General features: G+C 37.6%; 1 protein-coding gene across 1 annotated transcript in view; it reads left to right on the forward strand.

The window, feature by feature from the left end:
• The first annotated feature begins 2,169 nt into the window (after positions 1–2,169).
• Positions 2,170–16,880, forward strand: part of LOC133448674 (guanine nucleotide-binding protein G(i) subunit alpha-2-like) — a 59,472-nt gene continuing 44,761 nt past the window's right edge. Inside the window, exon 1 of the mRNA XM_061727437.1 lies at positions 2,170–2,982. Within this exon, the coding sequence (XP_061583421.1) occupies positions 2,865–2,982 (118 nt within the window). The 5' untranslated portion in view covers positions 2,170–2,864. The remainder of the gene's footprint in view (positions 2,983–16,880) is intronic.

The following is a 16,880-nucleotide window of genomic DNA, read 5'->3' on the forward strand; positions in this document are numbered from 1 at the left end:
TAAGAGAAAATATAAAATTGACGTTTCACATTCTAGAATGTTTTTGATAATATACTTTATAGTTATAGTATTTTATATTTATTTACAATATTTTCTTTAAACATTTTCTTAAACTCGTAGATAGAACTGCACATTTTTAGGTCGTTGTCACAACTATTCCATATTTCTCTTGCCTTAATTGATGTACATCCTAATATTTGTTCTTGCTGTCTTCATCTCAAACATCTTTTATTTGGAACAAGTCCTGAATGCCGTTTGGAAGCAGTTTCTGCTGGGCTTTAAGGGCAAATAAAACAGTTTTCTGCTCTACTATATCATGGAATTTTAAGGTATTACATCTAATAAAGAGATTATTTGTTGGTTCACAATAGTCAGATCTATTAATTATCCTTAAAGCTCTTTTCTGTAATAAGAAAATAGGATTTATATTTGTTTTATAGGTGTTACCCCATACCTCCACACAATAAGTCATGTATGGAACTATGAGTGAGTTATACATCAAAAACTGTGCTCTTTGACAGAAGATATCATTTGTTTTACTTAATATTGCTAGGGTTTAGACATTTTTGATTTTACATTATTTATATGTGATTTCCAGCAAAGTTTATCATCAATTATTACCCCCAGGAACTTATTTTCGTATACTCTTTCTATTTCCATACCACTAATCTGTAAATGGTTGATGCATAATTAATTACTCTCCAACCTGTGACATATTTTGAATAACTACTGAATGCAAACATTCCCCAAGGCAGTGGCGTCAATTCAGTCGAAGCTAAGGTATGGCCAGGTTACGAGTCACAGAACTTAACTACAGTATCAATCAACACGTCCAGCAAATACTCATCATAGAAGTCTGCTATGGAGCTAATCTGTGTGGTGAAGAAAATTGGAACTTTTTCAAATGCAGTCTCGCTCACTGCAAAAACTCAAAATCTTACCAGGAATATTTGTCTTATTTCTAGTTAAAATGTCTAATTTTTAGTCAAAAAATCTCATTACACTTAAAACAAGAGTCATCACCAGAAAAATAACTTGTTATTTGACCATTTTCACCTGTTTCAAGTACATTTTCACTTGAAATAAGTAGAAAAATCTGCCAGTGGGACAAGATTTATCGTCTTATATAAGCAAAAAAATCTTGTTCCACTGGCAGATTTTTCCACTTATTTTAAGTGAAAATCTACTTGAAACAGGTGAAAATTGTTGTTTACTTGTCTTAAATGTAATGAGACTTTTTTTGACAAAAAATTAGACATTTCAACTAGAAATAAGACAAATATTCTTGTTAAGATTTTGAGTTTTTGCAGTGTAAAATAACTAGTGAAATCGATCATGTTATTCTGATTTGCATTTGTAGTTATTCTATATGTATAAAGTAATAGAATAATCAATACAAATAGACACAGAGTAATTCCATAAATGTATTTAAAAAACAAACATTTACATTTTCCCTTGAAGCAAAGGTGTGGCGGCTGCCATACCTTGCCATACCCAATTGACGCCCCTGCCCCAAGGGTTTTGCAAGAAACAAACATTTAGACTATTTGAAAGACCTAGAAATTGGCTATATTTAAAAATGAATGACATTCCAAATTTAGAAATCGTTAACATTATTTTTTATATAGATACTATTGACAAATCACTGTCCTTCTTAGTTAATGTAATTCTCTTACTGGCTAAATACCACATACACAGTTGTAAGTGGAGAAAAATGAAGCCCTCTTTCCATTTTTTTTATAAATGATTTCAAAAGTTTTTTTCTTTCTTTAAAAAGTATTAAGTCAAATAACTCTGCAAAAAAAATTAGTAACCGATATATCAAAGTATCTTTTATTTTAAGTCTCTTTCCGAAATGTTGATGCTATTTGCTTTGAAATGCCTTACAGTTCCTTTGTATTGACTTTACTTGTCTCTTATTTTTGTTTATATGTCTCCTGGATGTTCTTTTTTCTTATATTGTTATATTTCCTCTACTAGTAGTTTTGTATAAAGTGTGTTTTTCTTGTTTAAAAAATTCTGTTCAATTAAAAAAAAAAAAACTATTTGAAAGACCTTTTCCGTAACTACATTTCCCATGAAGCACCGGTGCTAGTTCTTCTTCTCCGCCTCGGCCTGCAGCTGCGGGGCGGGGAGAAGTGACGGCGCTGCCTCGCTGCTGTCGGACTGAGAGAAGTTCACGGAGACTAAACGGGTGTGGCTTCAAATGTGATAAATCTGCGCGCGGCCGGGGGGAAAGAATGCTCCACGGCATTACTGATTAAGACAAATATCTGAATGTTTATCTGACACAGAAAAACATAACATTTCCTAGAAGTGTGGGTTGCGGCGGCGTGAGCGGCAGCTGGGGTTTGCGTGCTCGGCTTTCAGCAGCTGGAATACTTTTTACCGCTGAACTTCGTGGCCTGTTTTCTGCTGTTTAACCTGCTCTGCTGATCCGCTGTGAAAACGAGGAGAAGGTCTGTCAAGAAAAGTTAATACCGTTTTTTTTTTTTTGTTTTGCGGCCAGCTGTAATATAAAAAAAATAAAGACCACAGATGTTGACCTATTGACTGAAGGACTTAAGGAGTCTTGGGGAATTTCAAGACGTTTGTTAGAAGTTCACACCGTTTTGAAGATTTGTTTTTTCCTTTTTCCTTCTTCTTTTTTTTAATGATTTTTGTTCCCTCTTGCGGATGAACGGACTCCGTCACGTTTTTTTCGTAACTCGCCAAAAAGGGAAGTCACCTCGCTCAAACTCCTGTCCTGGTTTTTAGATAAGAAAGAAAGGAGTGGGGGTTTACGGACTTAGAAGTTACTATAATTTTTCTCCAGGTGATATTTTCCCCATTAAACAGCAGACCTGAAGCGTGCACTGGGAACCATGGGTTGTACGGTCAGCCAGGAAGATAAAGCCGCGGCCGAGAGGTCTAAAATGATTGACAAAAACCTGAGAGAAGATGGAGAAAAGGCAGCGAGAGAAGTGAAACTGTTGCTGCTCGGTGAGTCTCCTGTCACAACACTGACACTGCCTTGCAAAATTATGACACGAATTATGCAACTGCTGGAAAATAACAAATGTATAGTATGAGCTTTGCGTGCGTGTGTGTGCCTGTGTTTGGAAATGGCACCAGTTCTGTTGTTAAATGTTGTCCTCAGTCCCAGGGGCGAAAATCCCGTTTCATAGTTGGAGAGGAGAATAAACAGTACAATTTTAGAGAATAAATCCAGTGGGGGACAAGGAATAAAAGTTTTAGCCTTCCTTTAATACAGCATTTTGACATTTTCATCTCTATCTCGCAAACAGGCAGAAGACCTTTCTTAGAGTAATACAAAACAATGGTATTAGGTGGAAGGTGGCAATAATACAGCACATCTGACATACCGTAATACACTGCAAAAACCCAAATTCTTAACAAGAATATTTGTCTTATTTCTAGTTAAAATGTCTCATTTTTAGTTTAAAAAAATCTCATTACACTTAAAACAAGACTCATCACTGGAAAAAAAACAACAATTTTCACCTGTTTCAAGTAGATTTTCACTTAAAATAAGTAGAAAAATCTGCCAGTGGAACAAGATTTTTTTTGCTTGTAATGAGAAGATAAATCTTGTCCCACTGGTAGATTTTTCTACTTATTTCAAGTGAAAATTTACTTGAAACAGGTGAAAATTGTCAAATAACAAGTTATTTTTCTGGTGATGACTCTTGTTTTAAGTGTAATGAGATTTTACTGTTTATTATTATTTTCGATTTCGGTTTCGGCCACAAATTTTCATTTTGGTGCATCACTACTAAATACTACTGCATTCTGTCTCAAATTATTCTAGGGGGGGGGCAGCTTTACTAATGGGGGGGACTTGTCCCCCCTGTCACCCCCGGGATTTTCGCCCCTGCTCAGTCCATCACATTTAATTTTGGTTCTGCGTTAAATCGACGCAGAGCCTACGGCGTAGGGTACGCGGCGACGCGCAACCTACGCCGTAGGCTCTGCGTTGGTGTAACGCGGAACCATAATTCAGCCTTTACGTAGAGCTGAGTGGACGAACGTGGCAGCAAGTCGTGTCACCAGATCCTGCTAATGAAATGTGCCACATTTTTGAAGTTGACATGGTGGTGTGTCCTTGTGTGCCTTGCCCCTCGGTTGCAGAAATGTTTTTACAGAAACATGGGAATGTTTGGGAAGGTTTGGAGTAGAAACTGTGCCTCGAGAATCCTGTCCGACCAGGCTTGCTTTGAGGAAATACAAGAGCCACTTTCACAACAAATATGTAGAGCTTATTGGGAACACAACCGCAACAAGACAATTTGCAGTTGTTGGTTTTTTTTGTCCTCCACACACAGCAGGACTGGACTGAGGGGGTCAGAGTTGGCAGGGTTTGGTTGATGATGAGTGGGCTGGCGTTTGGATAGAGAGTGAACAGCCCTGACTGTTCCCAGCATACACACACTCACACTGCACACACAAAAAAGTTATTATCTCAGCCATGTGGCTGGTTGAGATAATAACTTTTTTTGCCAGGTTTTGACTTGTCTGCCTTGTTGTTTGTAATTTTCTCAGGAACTAATCATGCCACATACCAGATCTGAAAGGGTTGTTGTTTACCGCATATTGCCTGTTGGGTTTACTTGCTTATAAATAACACAAATGCTTGCCCATGGAACATGTTTGATTTTGTGTAAATATTAGGGGTGGGAAGATACGGGTAACTTACGATTCAATACTGTGGTGATATGTGGCCCACGATAACGATATCACGATACACGATATCTACGATATTCGATATATTGTAAGAAATTTCATCAACGATTTATCACGATCTATGTGACTGAAAAAGAAAAAATACCCATAAAAAGGAAAACGTCTGTAGTTATGCATTTATTCAATGCCAAAACTTCATACAATGTACAAAGAAAGTGCATTTGTATAGTGCCTCACTCCCCCCCAGCTTGCAAATGTAACCACTGGACAAATTAAAGTGCACGAAAATTAATAACATGTTTTATATAAACCAGGACAGTGCACTGCTTGGTTTCTAATACTGAAAAGCCAGTAAGAAACTTAATTTTGCATAGTGCCTCACTGCCTCCTAGTCTTGTAAATGTAAACACTGTACAGCTGGATAAATTGAAGTGCATGAACAATAGTGCGGTGAAAACTGCGTAAATCCATTGTGTGTTGTAATAAAATATCGATATTTGCCATCAGTTTATCGATTATTTATTGCGACAGAGAGCGCAACAATGAATTGCAATATTGATTTTTTTCCCCCCACCACTAGTAAGTATAGTATATTGGGAGGTCCAAGTGAGGCTTTAAGGTGTTGTTTCCCACACAGGACTTCCATCCTTTAATTATTTTTGCCCATTCCGTCCTATAATCTGAGTTATGGGGGTCTGCTGGAGGTGAAGGCAGGGGTGTACACCCTGGACAGGTCCCCAGTCCATCGAGAGTCACGTGTAGATAAACAACTACACACAAGCTCAACCAGCAAGCATGGGGTGAACATGCAAAATCCACACAGGACTTAATCCTTCCAAACATGTGTGAAAGCTGATCCAAACCAGGAACGTAAATGAATGATATTACATGAATGGTAGTGTCCACTCTGTTACTGCTGTAGGATGCACAGTGAGGAAAAAGGGAAAGAGTGTTAAATTTGAATAAGTGGGTGACAAATTGCATTCATCAAAGTAAATATGTAAGAAAACCCAATACATTTTTTTTCCCCCACTTATGTTTACCATCCAACTTTGTGAGATTGTTTGATCAAAGAGTCCCGACTCCTCTCCTGGAATATGATGTCAAGTTTGTTTTGTTTAGTTTTTTTCTTTGTGGAATAAAAGTCATTCCTGAGTCATGAACAAGATTTGTTCCTGTAGTGTGCAGGGGCTTATGTTGAAGGTAGTTTCGTAGTTAAACAAATATTAGGCCTCAGACATATGTATGTTGAGTCTCAAGTCTCACCTCTTATCCAAATATATCCACTTTTGGCAAAAAAAAAAAAAAATAATCGGTGCGATTTCGGCAGACAAACATTGAAGAAAAGCCTTTTAAAAAATGCTTTACACTCCAGTGGGTGACTTTATTTACTACGCCTTGTTCTTGCTTTAAGAGCCATCCAGAAGTGACCATTCAAGGACCTGGAATTTTTATTTCCTTATTTTTTGTTAGCATTTTAAGATTAGTCTCAGTTTTCAATCACTCATGCTGCTTGTAATTTTGAAATAGCTTGTTGGTCACTGAACCCCAACATCAATTTGTCGTCATCTTTCCTGACAGTCCTGACATGTTCTGCTTCTTTGCCTCCTGGCTCTTTTAAAGAGGTGATTTTTAAGTTGTGGCTCCGGTTAATTACATACTCTCCTTCTAGAGCAAGTTTCATATTGGTAATTACCATCCAGTGCGAAGACCGAGGGCTGAGAGAGTCACAGGAGACGTCTAAATCTAAACTGAGGGATTGTGAATTTGTGCCTTTTTGAAACAAAGTCACGTTGTCAAGTGTGATTTCTCATGAGCAGTTTGAAAAACATGTCATAGCATGTGAAGGGAACACCTAGATAAAAACCTGAAAGTCTGTGAGAACGCTTTTCTTTCTCTCTCTAATAAAACTTGCATTCTAGCTGTTTGAAGGGTAGATGCATCAAAAACTGGAATAAATATATGGATTCTGCACCCTAAGTGTTTGTTTTATTATGATCAGCATCAGTTAAGGGAAGTTTAATTAAGAAAAGATTGTTCTTTCAGGGACTATAAAATGAATTGACTCCAGGATGGATTGTGGTGCGTTTTCTTTGAATTGCAGCTAAAATAAAAACTTATGAGATAAAGGATGTGTGATAGAGCTGTTGGTCACAACAGGAATCTTTTTGTATTTATTTATCTATAAGCTGTATTCCTATTAGAACTTCTTGCTGCCTCCATGTAACACAGGTGATTTATCCAATAAACCATGAATTAAGCTAATTCTGAAGACTCAGTTATGTTTGGGGATTTTAGTTTGAGAAAAGAGCTCGTTTCTGCTTTAAGAAGACGGAAATGATGCGTTCCTGTTTGAATCAACTCTGATTCACTGCCTTCAGTCGACAAGTTGAGGAAGTCTAACCACAAAAAGCCAAATTAAAATGTTGCCTCTTAATAGTTGAAATGCTGTGAACAAGCAAGTTAGATTAGTAGACATTTCTATGGTAACTGCTCAGACTAATTGTCCTTCACTATAAAGAAGGCTGTGTGAAATTGTTTAGTCTTGTTAGTCGTCCCCAGAGAAACTCATTAGTTAATGTAGCAGAGGTTTTCATGCTTGAGCCTTGAGCCCTCATTAACAAGAAGGAAGCACTTGCTGACAGGCTTCCCTGCAGAATTTGGTCTGTGATTGACGTCTATTATCCACCTTCTGATAGGAGAGCACTTGACTTCATTTTCCAATTTTCTTTTCAAATGAAAAGTCTCTCCTGGTGTCATGTTCTGTCTTAATGGTGTTAACGGCAAAGGTAGAAGAAACTATCTTGGCATGATTCACTGTAAGCTTTTTAAATCCACAGCACACACAGTCTTCAGCTCTTATAGTTTCAGTTGTAGACACATTTGCTGTGATGCTTTGACAGGCAGTGGTGTTTTGTAAATACAATGGCATGCTCACTTGCCTGTGGGCACAGTTGAGAAGCATCAACACCAATCAACACATTACTAAAAATATCTTCAATATGGGTTAATATCTAAGAAGTGTGCAGTTGCATATATGCCTTTTCCAACCAGTTGTCAGCATGACTGGGCAGAGGTGAGAAATAATGTTTACTTTGGCTGGAGCTGGAAAATTGTTGATTGGGGTCTTAGAAGGGAGATGGCTTCATTTATTTTAAGCATTTAAATAATGGATGGGGCTGCAGGGTGTATTCATAAAGATTTATTTTTCAAGTTAATAATGGTAAGATTTAGTCTAGTGTAGGCACTGCATGTTACAGGCTGCTGCAGCATTCACAGCATTCGGCTGAATTCAATAACGGCTCCTTGCAGTAAGGCAGTCACTCGGGGCTGAATTTATTTATTTATTTTTTCCACCAAATAAGTTATAGAATGAGACAAAGCTGTTTTTACTGGCTATCCATTTCCATATTGTGTGTGTTTTGCTCTCTTACAATGCAGCTCTGCACCATCCGGTCCACTATTTATCAGGGAAAAGATGAGCTGCAGTCTTGCAAACACAGTTTTCTCAGTGTTTTTCCTCAAATAAGCAACTAATATTAAAGTAGCATGTGTGGCTAAATTCCACTGAAGACTGTACCCAGAATAGTGTCCCAAGTACAAGTATTGGCTTTTTCTCCATCACCCATCTGCCTCGCAGGGCAACAGCAGACTGACTGAGCTGTCTATGTGAACTACTTCTTTCATTCTGCTACAGAACAAGCATATGCCTTCTTAATTATATGATAGTGTTTTTAATTGTTAAATTCCATATTACGTGGTTTATTTTTGGTGGTCCATCAGTGTCTTATAACTTTTATTTTCTAACGTTACATGGAACACGCATTGCTAGCTTTGATTATACTGTAACCACTGTGGAAAAAACATTTTGCTGGCTGTAGAGTTTGAAAGAGCATCATTGTTTTGATACAATGTCACTTATATGGCTATTGTTGGATACATTACATTAAAATGAAATGTAGTGTATGAATGCAGAAACACACATTCAGTGTCCGGCTGACACAGTTTACTTTGTAGCTGGTTTCCTTCACAATCAGATGGGACACCTGCAGTCAAGTCAATATCTGCATTACATCAATTTGCTTCAGGGTGGGAAATGCTCTGTGTATGGTTTTTTTTTTTTTTTTTTTTTTTGTCTTAACTTCAGAAAAGGTAAGAGAATGCATTATAACATCACCCTTGTAAAATAATGGCATACGTCACATTTTTCTAAAAAAAATTTTTTCTCTGTTTGTAAAATGTGATATAGACCGTTATTTTAAGAAGATAATGATATGAAAGCTTGGATTTCCTGCAGTGTGCATTAGGATGGCAGGTCAATATCAGGTTCTATAGTAATGACGATGGTGGTAATAATAATAACAACATGATGATGACATTGAATTCTTCTCAACTTCCAAACATGGTCATTTAGGTTCCAACAAAAGCAACATATAGCTCATAACAAGCTTGATAGGGAGTTTGCTGGCATCCGCTGACATTCACCAATGTCTGATGTTGGTTTACCTCTTCTCATATCCTGAGATAATATTTCCTGTTTCATTTACTTTGAAATGACTACATATTATTTATATCAGTATTGTACTTAAATGCACAACCTTTGCCTCATTAACGTTGCACAGCTGATCAAAGGGTTATGTTACTGCTGTTGGGGAAAAGTGTAGCAGTAGCTTTATAAAACAACTTGTAGTACAATTTAATTGGTTCTTTCTTTGTCTCAATAGCAAGTCTGTGAGGCAAATGAGTATCTGTAGGCTACGATCTTCTGTTGTCAGAAAGGACAACGACAATTGGCATATTGAAACAATTGGTAGGACTGCACCAAATCAATGCATCGACCTTCCACTAACCGCAGCTTGGTAGAAAAACACGGTTCATGGTGTTTATGTTAAATAAATAAACAAAATTAAAAAAAAATAAATGCACCTGTGGTACTTGTGATACTGAATCCAGGTATCCAGACAAGAAGGGCAATGGATTTTATTTTCCTGTTTTTCCTAATTCCAAACAAAACGAACAAATGAATCTAAATGTGCTGTCATCTTATATCGAGAAGATCAACAAGTGTGTCAACGTCAACTCAACACAGCAAGTTTTATGGTAGTATTGTGTAACTTGCTGTTAATGACTTTCAGCGTAACTAAAAAGCACTGGGTTACTGTTTATAAAACTGATCTGTTATCAGGCCGTGCATGGACATAAATACTGACAATATTTTAGAAGCAGGTTTCGCTTTCACTGCTATTCCAGTCACAGAAATGTAATGTCTAAAAATGCACAGGACAAGAACTTGCTGTCAAAAGTTAAGCTTTTTAAATAAGTAAACTTTGTCCCAAAGTAAATTAATTCCTGAATATTGACACGTTTATATTATGTTTCAGTATACAACCTTTAAGTCTTTGTTACATTGTTGTAGCGTTGTGGGACTAACTAAAGGAAACACTCTCAAAACCTGGAAACATTGGAGACATGTCAGTTATTGCTGCTCACAGGTATACAGTCACGTTGTACCAAGGCCTTTACTGAGTGCTTTTTGTGTTTATTTCAACATCTGTTTGTTGTAGATGGTCATGTTTGATGACTGTACACGGTGACATGTCCTACCACTCGTCATCCATGTGGTCAGCACGGTGCAGACACCAAGCACCTTCCTCTTATTAAAGTAGGTGGCAGAGCTTTAGTGGGCGTTGAGTGTAATTATATTGGACACATTAGAGACCAGGTTTTCTCTGGGGAGGAGGGAGGAGGGGGGAGGGGGGGCTACTGACTTGTCTCATTGAAATAAACAGCTCTACTTTTTTTCTTTTAAGTTAGCAACACAGCCTCAGCTCCCAATACAATAGAATCTCATCAATGATAGATATGATATGAGCCGTTGCTCTGTGTTTTTTGGGTGACTCTGCCTTGTTTACTCAACAGTCTACACCAAAGTGCTGGCCAATTAGCTGTATGACGCACTGGATGGCAGTTCTGTGAATGTGTCTGTGAGGAGGCTGAATATCCTGCAATTACAAGGAGAGCTCTGAAGATAAGACCTGCTTCTGCAGACTCTGTGTCTCAGTTCATGTCCTCAGAGACGTGGGGTATACCATACTCTCTGCTCTGAAATAGTGATAGCTTAGACAATCCTCCATCACTGGCGAAATCACCACCTTTATGCACCGTTCATGTCACTGCCTCATTCTTACACTTTCCCTGCTATTTCAGAAAAAAACACTGCAATGGTGTGCAGGTTGTAGAGGGATATTTTGTCCATCTTACATAATTTTGCCAGGATTCATCATGGTTCTAGATACCACGGAGTGTGAATACACAATACCAGATTACTATTCTGCATGTACTTTCTCTCTGATAAATTCTTTTGGAGGAGGAGGCAGATACCGCAGCATCTCGGGCTGCAGACAGTCTAGTGCAGGCACATGAGTTTGGCATTTTACAACAGTTCCTGACAAGCCAAAAAAGAATGCAAACAATGATAGAGCGTCTACTTGAGTGTGTATGTGTTTTGTTGTTTTGTTTTTTGTTAAAGGATGAAAGGAAAAAAAGTTACTTCATCTGCTTTTTTTTTAGTTTGGTAAAAAAAAAAATTAGGACATAATCAAGGACACAATCTCCACAGCTTTTCCCGACTTAATATTGCTTGCTTTTTAACTTGGGTGAATGTTGTGAAGGTGATTCTATGTCATTGCCATAAGACTTTCAAGAATACCTTTGGACAAAACTGATGATTTAACAGACTGGGCACTTTAAAAGATCCAGTAAAAATTGAAATGGAATAGAACTGAATAGTTTGTTTCATTCATCTGGTGATTTCCCCATATCTTGCTCCAACAGCATTGGCACTCTAAGATGTGGTTTTGGGCTCTTGTAATACTCCAGTATTAAAAATGTTCTAATCTGGGTATTCCCTGGAGGGCAAACTTGCAGTACTTTCAAAAAGTTTTTATCAATCCTTGTTTACATTGCACTTTTTACAACGTATCTAAAAATGGATACGTACTGTGAACATGCAATCACAGGGTCTCGGGGGTAAATCCCAGTGTCCACTATATGGAGGACATAATAGAGAAAACATTTTCAGTTTTTTTTTGTGCAATCTTTTCTTAAAATATGTCTTAATTGAATTAGCATTTTGTTATCTAGATATCCTCATACATCCTGAGCCACTGTATGTCTCTCCCCTCTGCTCATAGAAACCTCTCAGTTTAAAGTTAAATATGGCAAATGTTGTGTAAAGTTTATCTAGTGCTCTCTGCGATGCACTTTACTTTGCTAGTGACCTGAAGAAAACACTTTTCACTCCATAGTTTACAGCAACCTTCTTTCATGGTGTCTCCATTAATGTCAAAGTTACCTCTTGCTGACATTTTCAAACGCTTTGGGGCAAAGGAGAGCTTGGGGTTGTGACTTTCTTTGTCTGACCATGTCATTAAGCTGGAGCATAGTAAACCATTATCCCCTCTCCCCCTTCCCACCATCCATTTCCTTTTTCTTTCCATCGTAGGAAATTAGCTCACTTCAGTTCCCCTCCATCTTTATGGGGTTATCCTTTTTATTTTTCTGCACTGCGAGGCCGACTCTCCCAGGTTCCCTCAGGGATCAGCCTCTACTTGCGGTTTCGAGCCTATATATGTTGGAACAGCTGAAGTACACTGATACAGAGAAAATAACCAGGGAGATTTTGACCCTTAGGTACTTTTTTCCTCATTTCATGAATGCAACATGGATCAAACCAGGACCGGCAGTATAGTGAGGGTTAGAAATGGACTACAAAGAAAAAACATGGGTCAGCACATTTATGGAGCAGTTCATAACATACAAATGGAAGAAGGAATTGGAAGGTGTGTCTGTGCAGAAGTTTGAGCATGTTTGCCTGATCCACAGCAGGTCTCTTGATGATGACATGTTAAACTACATTATATAAAGTACATTTCATGTGAAGAAAAAGTCAGCAGTGGCCCTGTGTTGGACTGCTAGGTTTGCTTTTTGATGAAAATGTTGCCGCTGAGAGTCTATCAAGTGAGGTGTCAACATAAGTTGAGCAGCATGAGTCCAGGGAGGCTGATGGATGTCGCTTGTAGTCTCATTTGACATGGGGTGAGGGGATTCTTTCCCTTCAAGAGGGCTCAGTGATACTGGGACACTTGGAACTAAATGGTTAATCTATCTCTGTGTCATTTCTTGCGTTCAGTTCACACCTATTTGCAACTGAACAAATCCAACTAAAGTGTGAGTTTTGTTCTTTGCTTTACCCAGATGTTTACTCCTATTTTTTTTTCCTTATCAGTTTTGAACAAATCAATTACTGAAAATGTCTTTTATTGGCATGTCTGTGTGACATTTATGGTTATTGCAGTGTAAATAGATTTTGCATTATTTATGTGGTGTATGATCTATAGTTGCCTCAATTATTCATTATTTATTATTGCTATTATTATTATTGCTAATAGCACACACTATTTCCTTTTCCCCCTCTTTTACCATTTTTCATCATATCTGCTGAATGTGTCATGTCTGGTTTCGTGTCATGATGTCATCCCACAGTCTCAGTCAGTTAAACCCCCCCTCATCTGTCACTTCCTCTTTTAGCAGGCACAATGCAAAAGAAGCTAACTGGAGTTTTTAGCTTGACTTGTTGAAGAAACCATCACACCCATCCTGTACCCGTTTCCCGATTGTGCAGATTGAAGTCACCATTGTTACTAAAACAATTAAGAGACTGAAGGTAGTCCCTAAACACATCTAATGAGCATTTTTTTGTCCCACTTTTCACAGCATGTGCTTACTAAATGAAGTAGAAGCCACTTCTTATTTTTCAACCCTCACACTGACATTTATGTACTATAATCACAATTGATCACAAGACAATGGATCACAAGATCAAAGGTTTTAAAATGCTTGCAGTGACATTTGAGGGCCATTATAACTCATCTTTTCAAGAAGTATTCAGTCTCCAGACTTACGAGATGCCCACAAGCCCCCCCAAAAAAAGATTTTTGAAATAAAGTGGTAAAGCCACAAAATGTGTCTGCATTTCAGTTATTTGTTTCAGCCTGTATAAATGCAAAGAGGTATGAGTTACAATTACCTGCGACCTTTCAACAGGCCGGTAAACTGTTCAAGACAAATATTTAGAAAACTAGCTGGGGTTTGCTTCATGTAACGTGTGTGGTAATCTGAAAATCATGGTAAACTGTAGTGTGATGTTGGGCATATTGGATGAAAATTGATATGCCCTTAAATACATCACAATAATGAGCATTGACTTTAATATCAAGGCAAAAAAAGAGCAACAACAGAACAATTTACTGCTTTATTATGATGCATTTGTGTAAGGTGATTTTGTCATGTTTCTGCATCTACTCCTAAAGACGGTGCATATGAAGACACAAAAAATGTGCTGATGTATTAAAAGTAGGTACCTTCAGAGCTTGTAAACAAAACACACCAAATAACCACAAGTCAAATAAGTGGTTAACATTCTTTTGTATAGTACAGCACTGTAAAAAAAAAAAACAGCCAAAATACAGGTTTAAACTTGAGGGCCAGGATCAAGAAAGTGAATTATTTTCAAGCTGAAATCGATTTTCCTTTTTTGCAGCTGGCTGCATTACAGACGGAGCTCGTCTACTTATCTTTGTTTGGTCAAGAAAATTGTAAATGTTGTCACTTTACTAAACTCAAGGAGGATTTACAGTATCTTTCAATTGCACTTCATTCCCAATAGGGAAATTTGTTTGCTATTTTTCTTTAGAAATAAAGATAAAATATTTGAAACAATTTATTCCATTGTCTTTTGTAGTTTTACCAAAAAAATTGAAATCGAAAATCTGGTTTTCAGAGAAAATAATCAGGATTTTATTTTTGTCCAAAATCGCCCAGCCCTACCACCCAGCTGCCCCTATTTGCAATATTTTTACCCTTTTCTTTTGGGTATGTGTGAATTGATAATTGATTTTAATTGGAAACCTCGTATGATGTTTGACACAATGCAACTATTGGCACTTATTTCCTTTGACCTTGGCATTTGATTAACTTTTGAGGCATTATCTAACAGATAACAATGTTGACACATCTGACTGCTGAACTGGGTGTGATGGAGAAGCTTTACAGAGAGAAAAAAGAGGCAGAAATGCTTTTAACACCCAAGTTATCACCTGAGGTTTCAGCTTAAAGGGAATGGGTAGAAAAGGCTGACTTAGCTTATAATAGGATGGTTCTAATCAAACGTACAGCCAACTTGTAAGCAGCTTTCTGTGTGTGTGTGTGTGTGTGTGTGTGTGTGTGTGTGTGTGTCTGTGTGTGTGTGTGTGTGTGTGTGTGTGTGTGTGTGTGTGTGTGTGGAGTCTTAAAAGGCCAGCTCATGTTAGAGCTGGTTTTTTTTTTTGTGATTACAGCTTGGTGTGTGTGAACATGCTGTTGTGTATTTTAACCGTGCTTATAGGGAGAAGAGGCCAACTTGTAAAACGTATGGTAGAGAGAACTTTATTCTAAAGGACATTAGCCTTTTTAATGCTCCTTTCAACTGAAAACACATGGTCCAGTCCATCCAGTGACCTGGAGGCAACGAGATTCTAACTGGGAAATTCCCTGGGGAATTTGTTTATTTGTTCCTTTTAAACAGTTCATTTCCTTGAAGTGATCCCATCAATAATCTTAAATTCTGCACACTTGCTAAAGCATGCCGTCCCCCCCCCCTGAGTTTTTTAGACACTATGATCCAATAGGTCATTTGAGACACCAGCATGCAGCTAGTCAATGTGCGGTGCTGTAAACCCCTCTTAAAGTAGAAAACTGCACCGAAAGCCTTATTGTTGCACAATACCAACCCTATTCTATTATAATGTGATTATTAGGATCATTTTGCACTTTCAACTAAAGCAACTGTATTTGTAACGACTGTGCCGCGGCCGAGGGAGTTTTTTGTGTCCAGACCCTGTTCAGTTTTTGAATGCCAGTGGGCTGGAGGTTAGGAAAACTATTAAATAGAAATGACGTTTTTATCCACATTCTTACGAATTTCTTCCCTTAGATGGCTGACTTAATTTTGATGCCTAGGCACATAATCATAGTAACTTTATTCTGGGAAAAAAAAGATAGAACTGCCTCCCAGTAGTTACTGTATAAGTGGCTGTGTGCCCACCATTTGGTGAGTGCCAAATGTTGCAGAGAGCGCGAGCAATAATTATTCCTGCTACAAACCTATAGAACAATAATGGCTGACATAGCAGGGATATTTAACATAATGCTTAAGCTATATACAGACTGATGTAGATGTCCATATAAATTATGATTATCAGTTTTTATGGCCCTTTTTTTTCAGCCTTTGAACTTTTGAGAAAAACTTGTAGGTTGTAACCAGGTACGTGATAGTTTCATAATGAAACAGACTAGAACCTGGATACATTGAAAACACTATTTTACAAATAGAAGATTTTAAGGGGCAAATCTGAGCTGCAGTACACAGTTAACATACTGAAGACGGAGTAGAAAGCAGGAAATGTGCTTCAGCAGCAGTTGCTCAAACTGGAACTGTGTCACCCTCTTGTACCCTGGGGTGAAATGTGGTTGTTTTTTCCTTCTTTCTTTGATAACTTGAATTTTACCATATAAGTGGTGGTAGGGAGCATGCCTTCATAAAATAATTGTAATTGTTACCCTTACAATTAATAATAAATAAAACATTTTTTTTTTTTATATGTTTTGTCCTTTCGGAAGCTGCCTACCTTCATGCCTCTTCATGGTCTCCATTCTTCATGATGCGTTAATGTTGAGCTCTCAGAGCTGGATTTATATGCCATCATTCATATTCACAGCCATTTTACATAATCACTGGAGCGTTAATGTACAGGTAAAGAAACATAAAATTATAGTAACCTTTAAATGAGCATGATCTAAAACAGGATACAGTTGGAACAAATATCGATGTGGTATGTTATTCCATTTTATTTGATTTTTGTTCTGGTCACACGGATGAAAACTGAACAAGAAATTGTAATAATGATCTTTATTCCTCCTCACTGTTTCCAAGCTGTCATCATATTCAGGTTGGATGCATGTTTTGCCCAAAGACTTAGAGAGTTGTGGACATTGTATGACCATAATTTGCAAATGGACCAAAAATCATTCATGCTTTTTTTTTTGCAATCCATCCATTGACCAGCCAGCGACCAGAATTTTCCACTTCCCAGTCTACC

This window comes from Cololabis saira, chromosome 8 (genome assembly GCF_033807715.1).
Source record: "Cololabis saira isolate AMF1-May2022 chromosome 8, fColSai1.1, whole genome shotgun sequence".
NCBI lineage: Eukaryota > Metazoa > Chordata > Actinopteri > Beloniformes > Belonidae > Cololabis > Cololabis saira.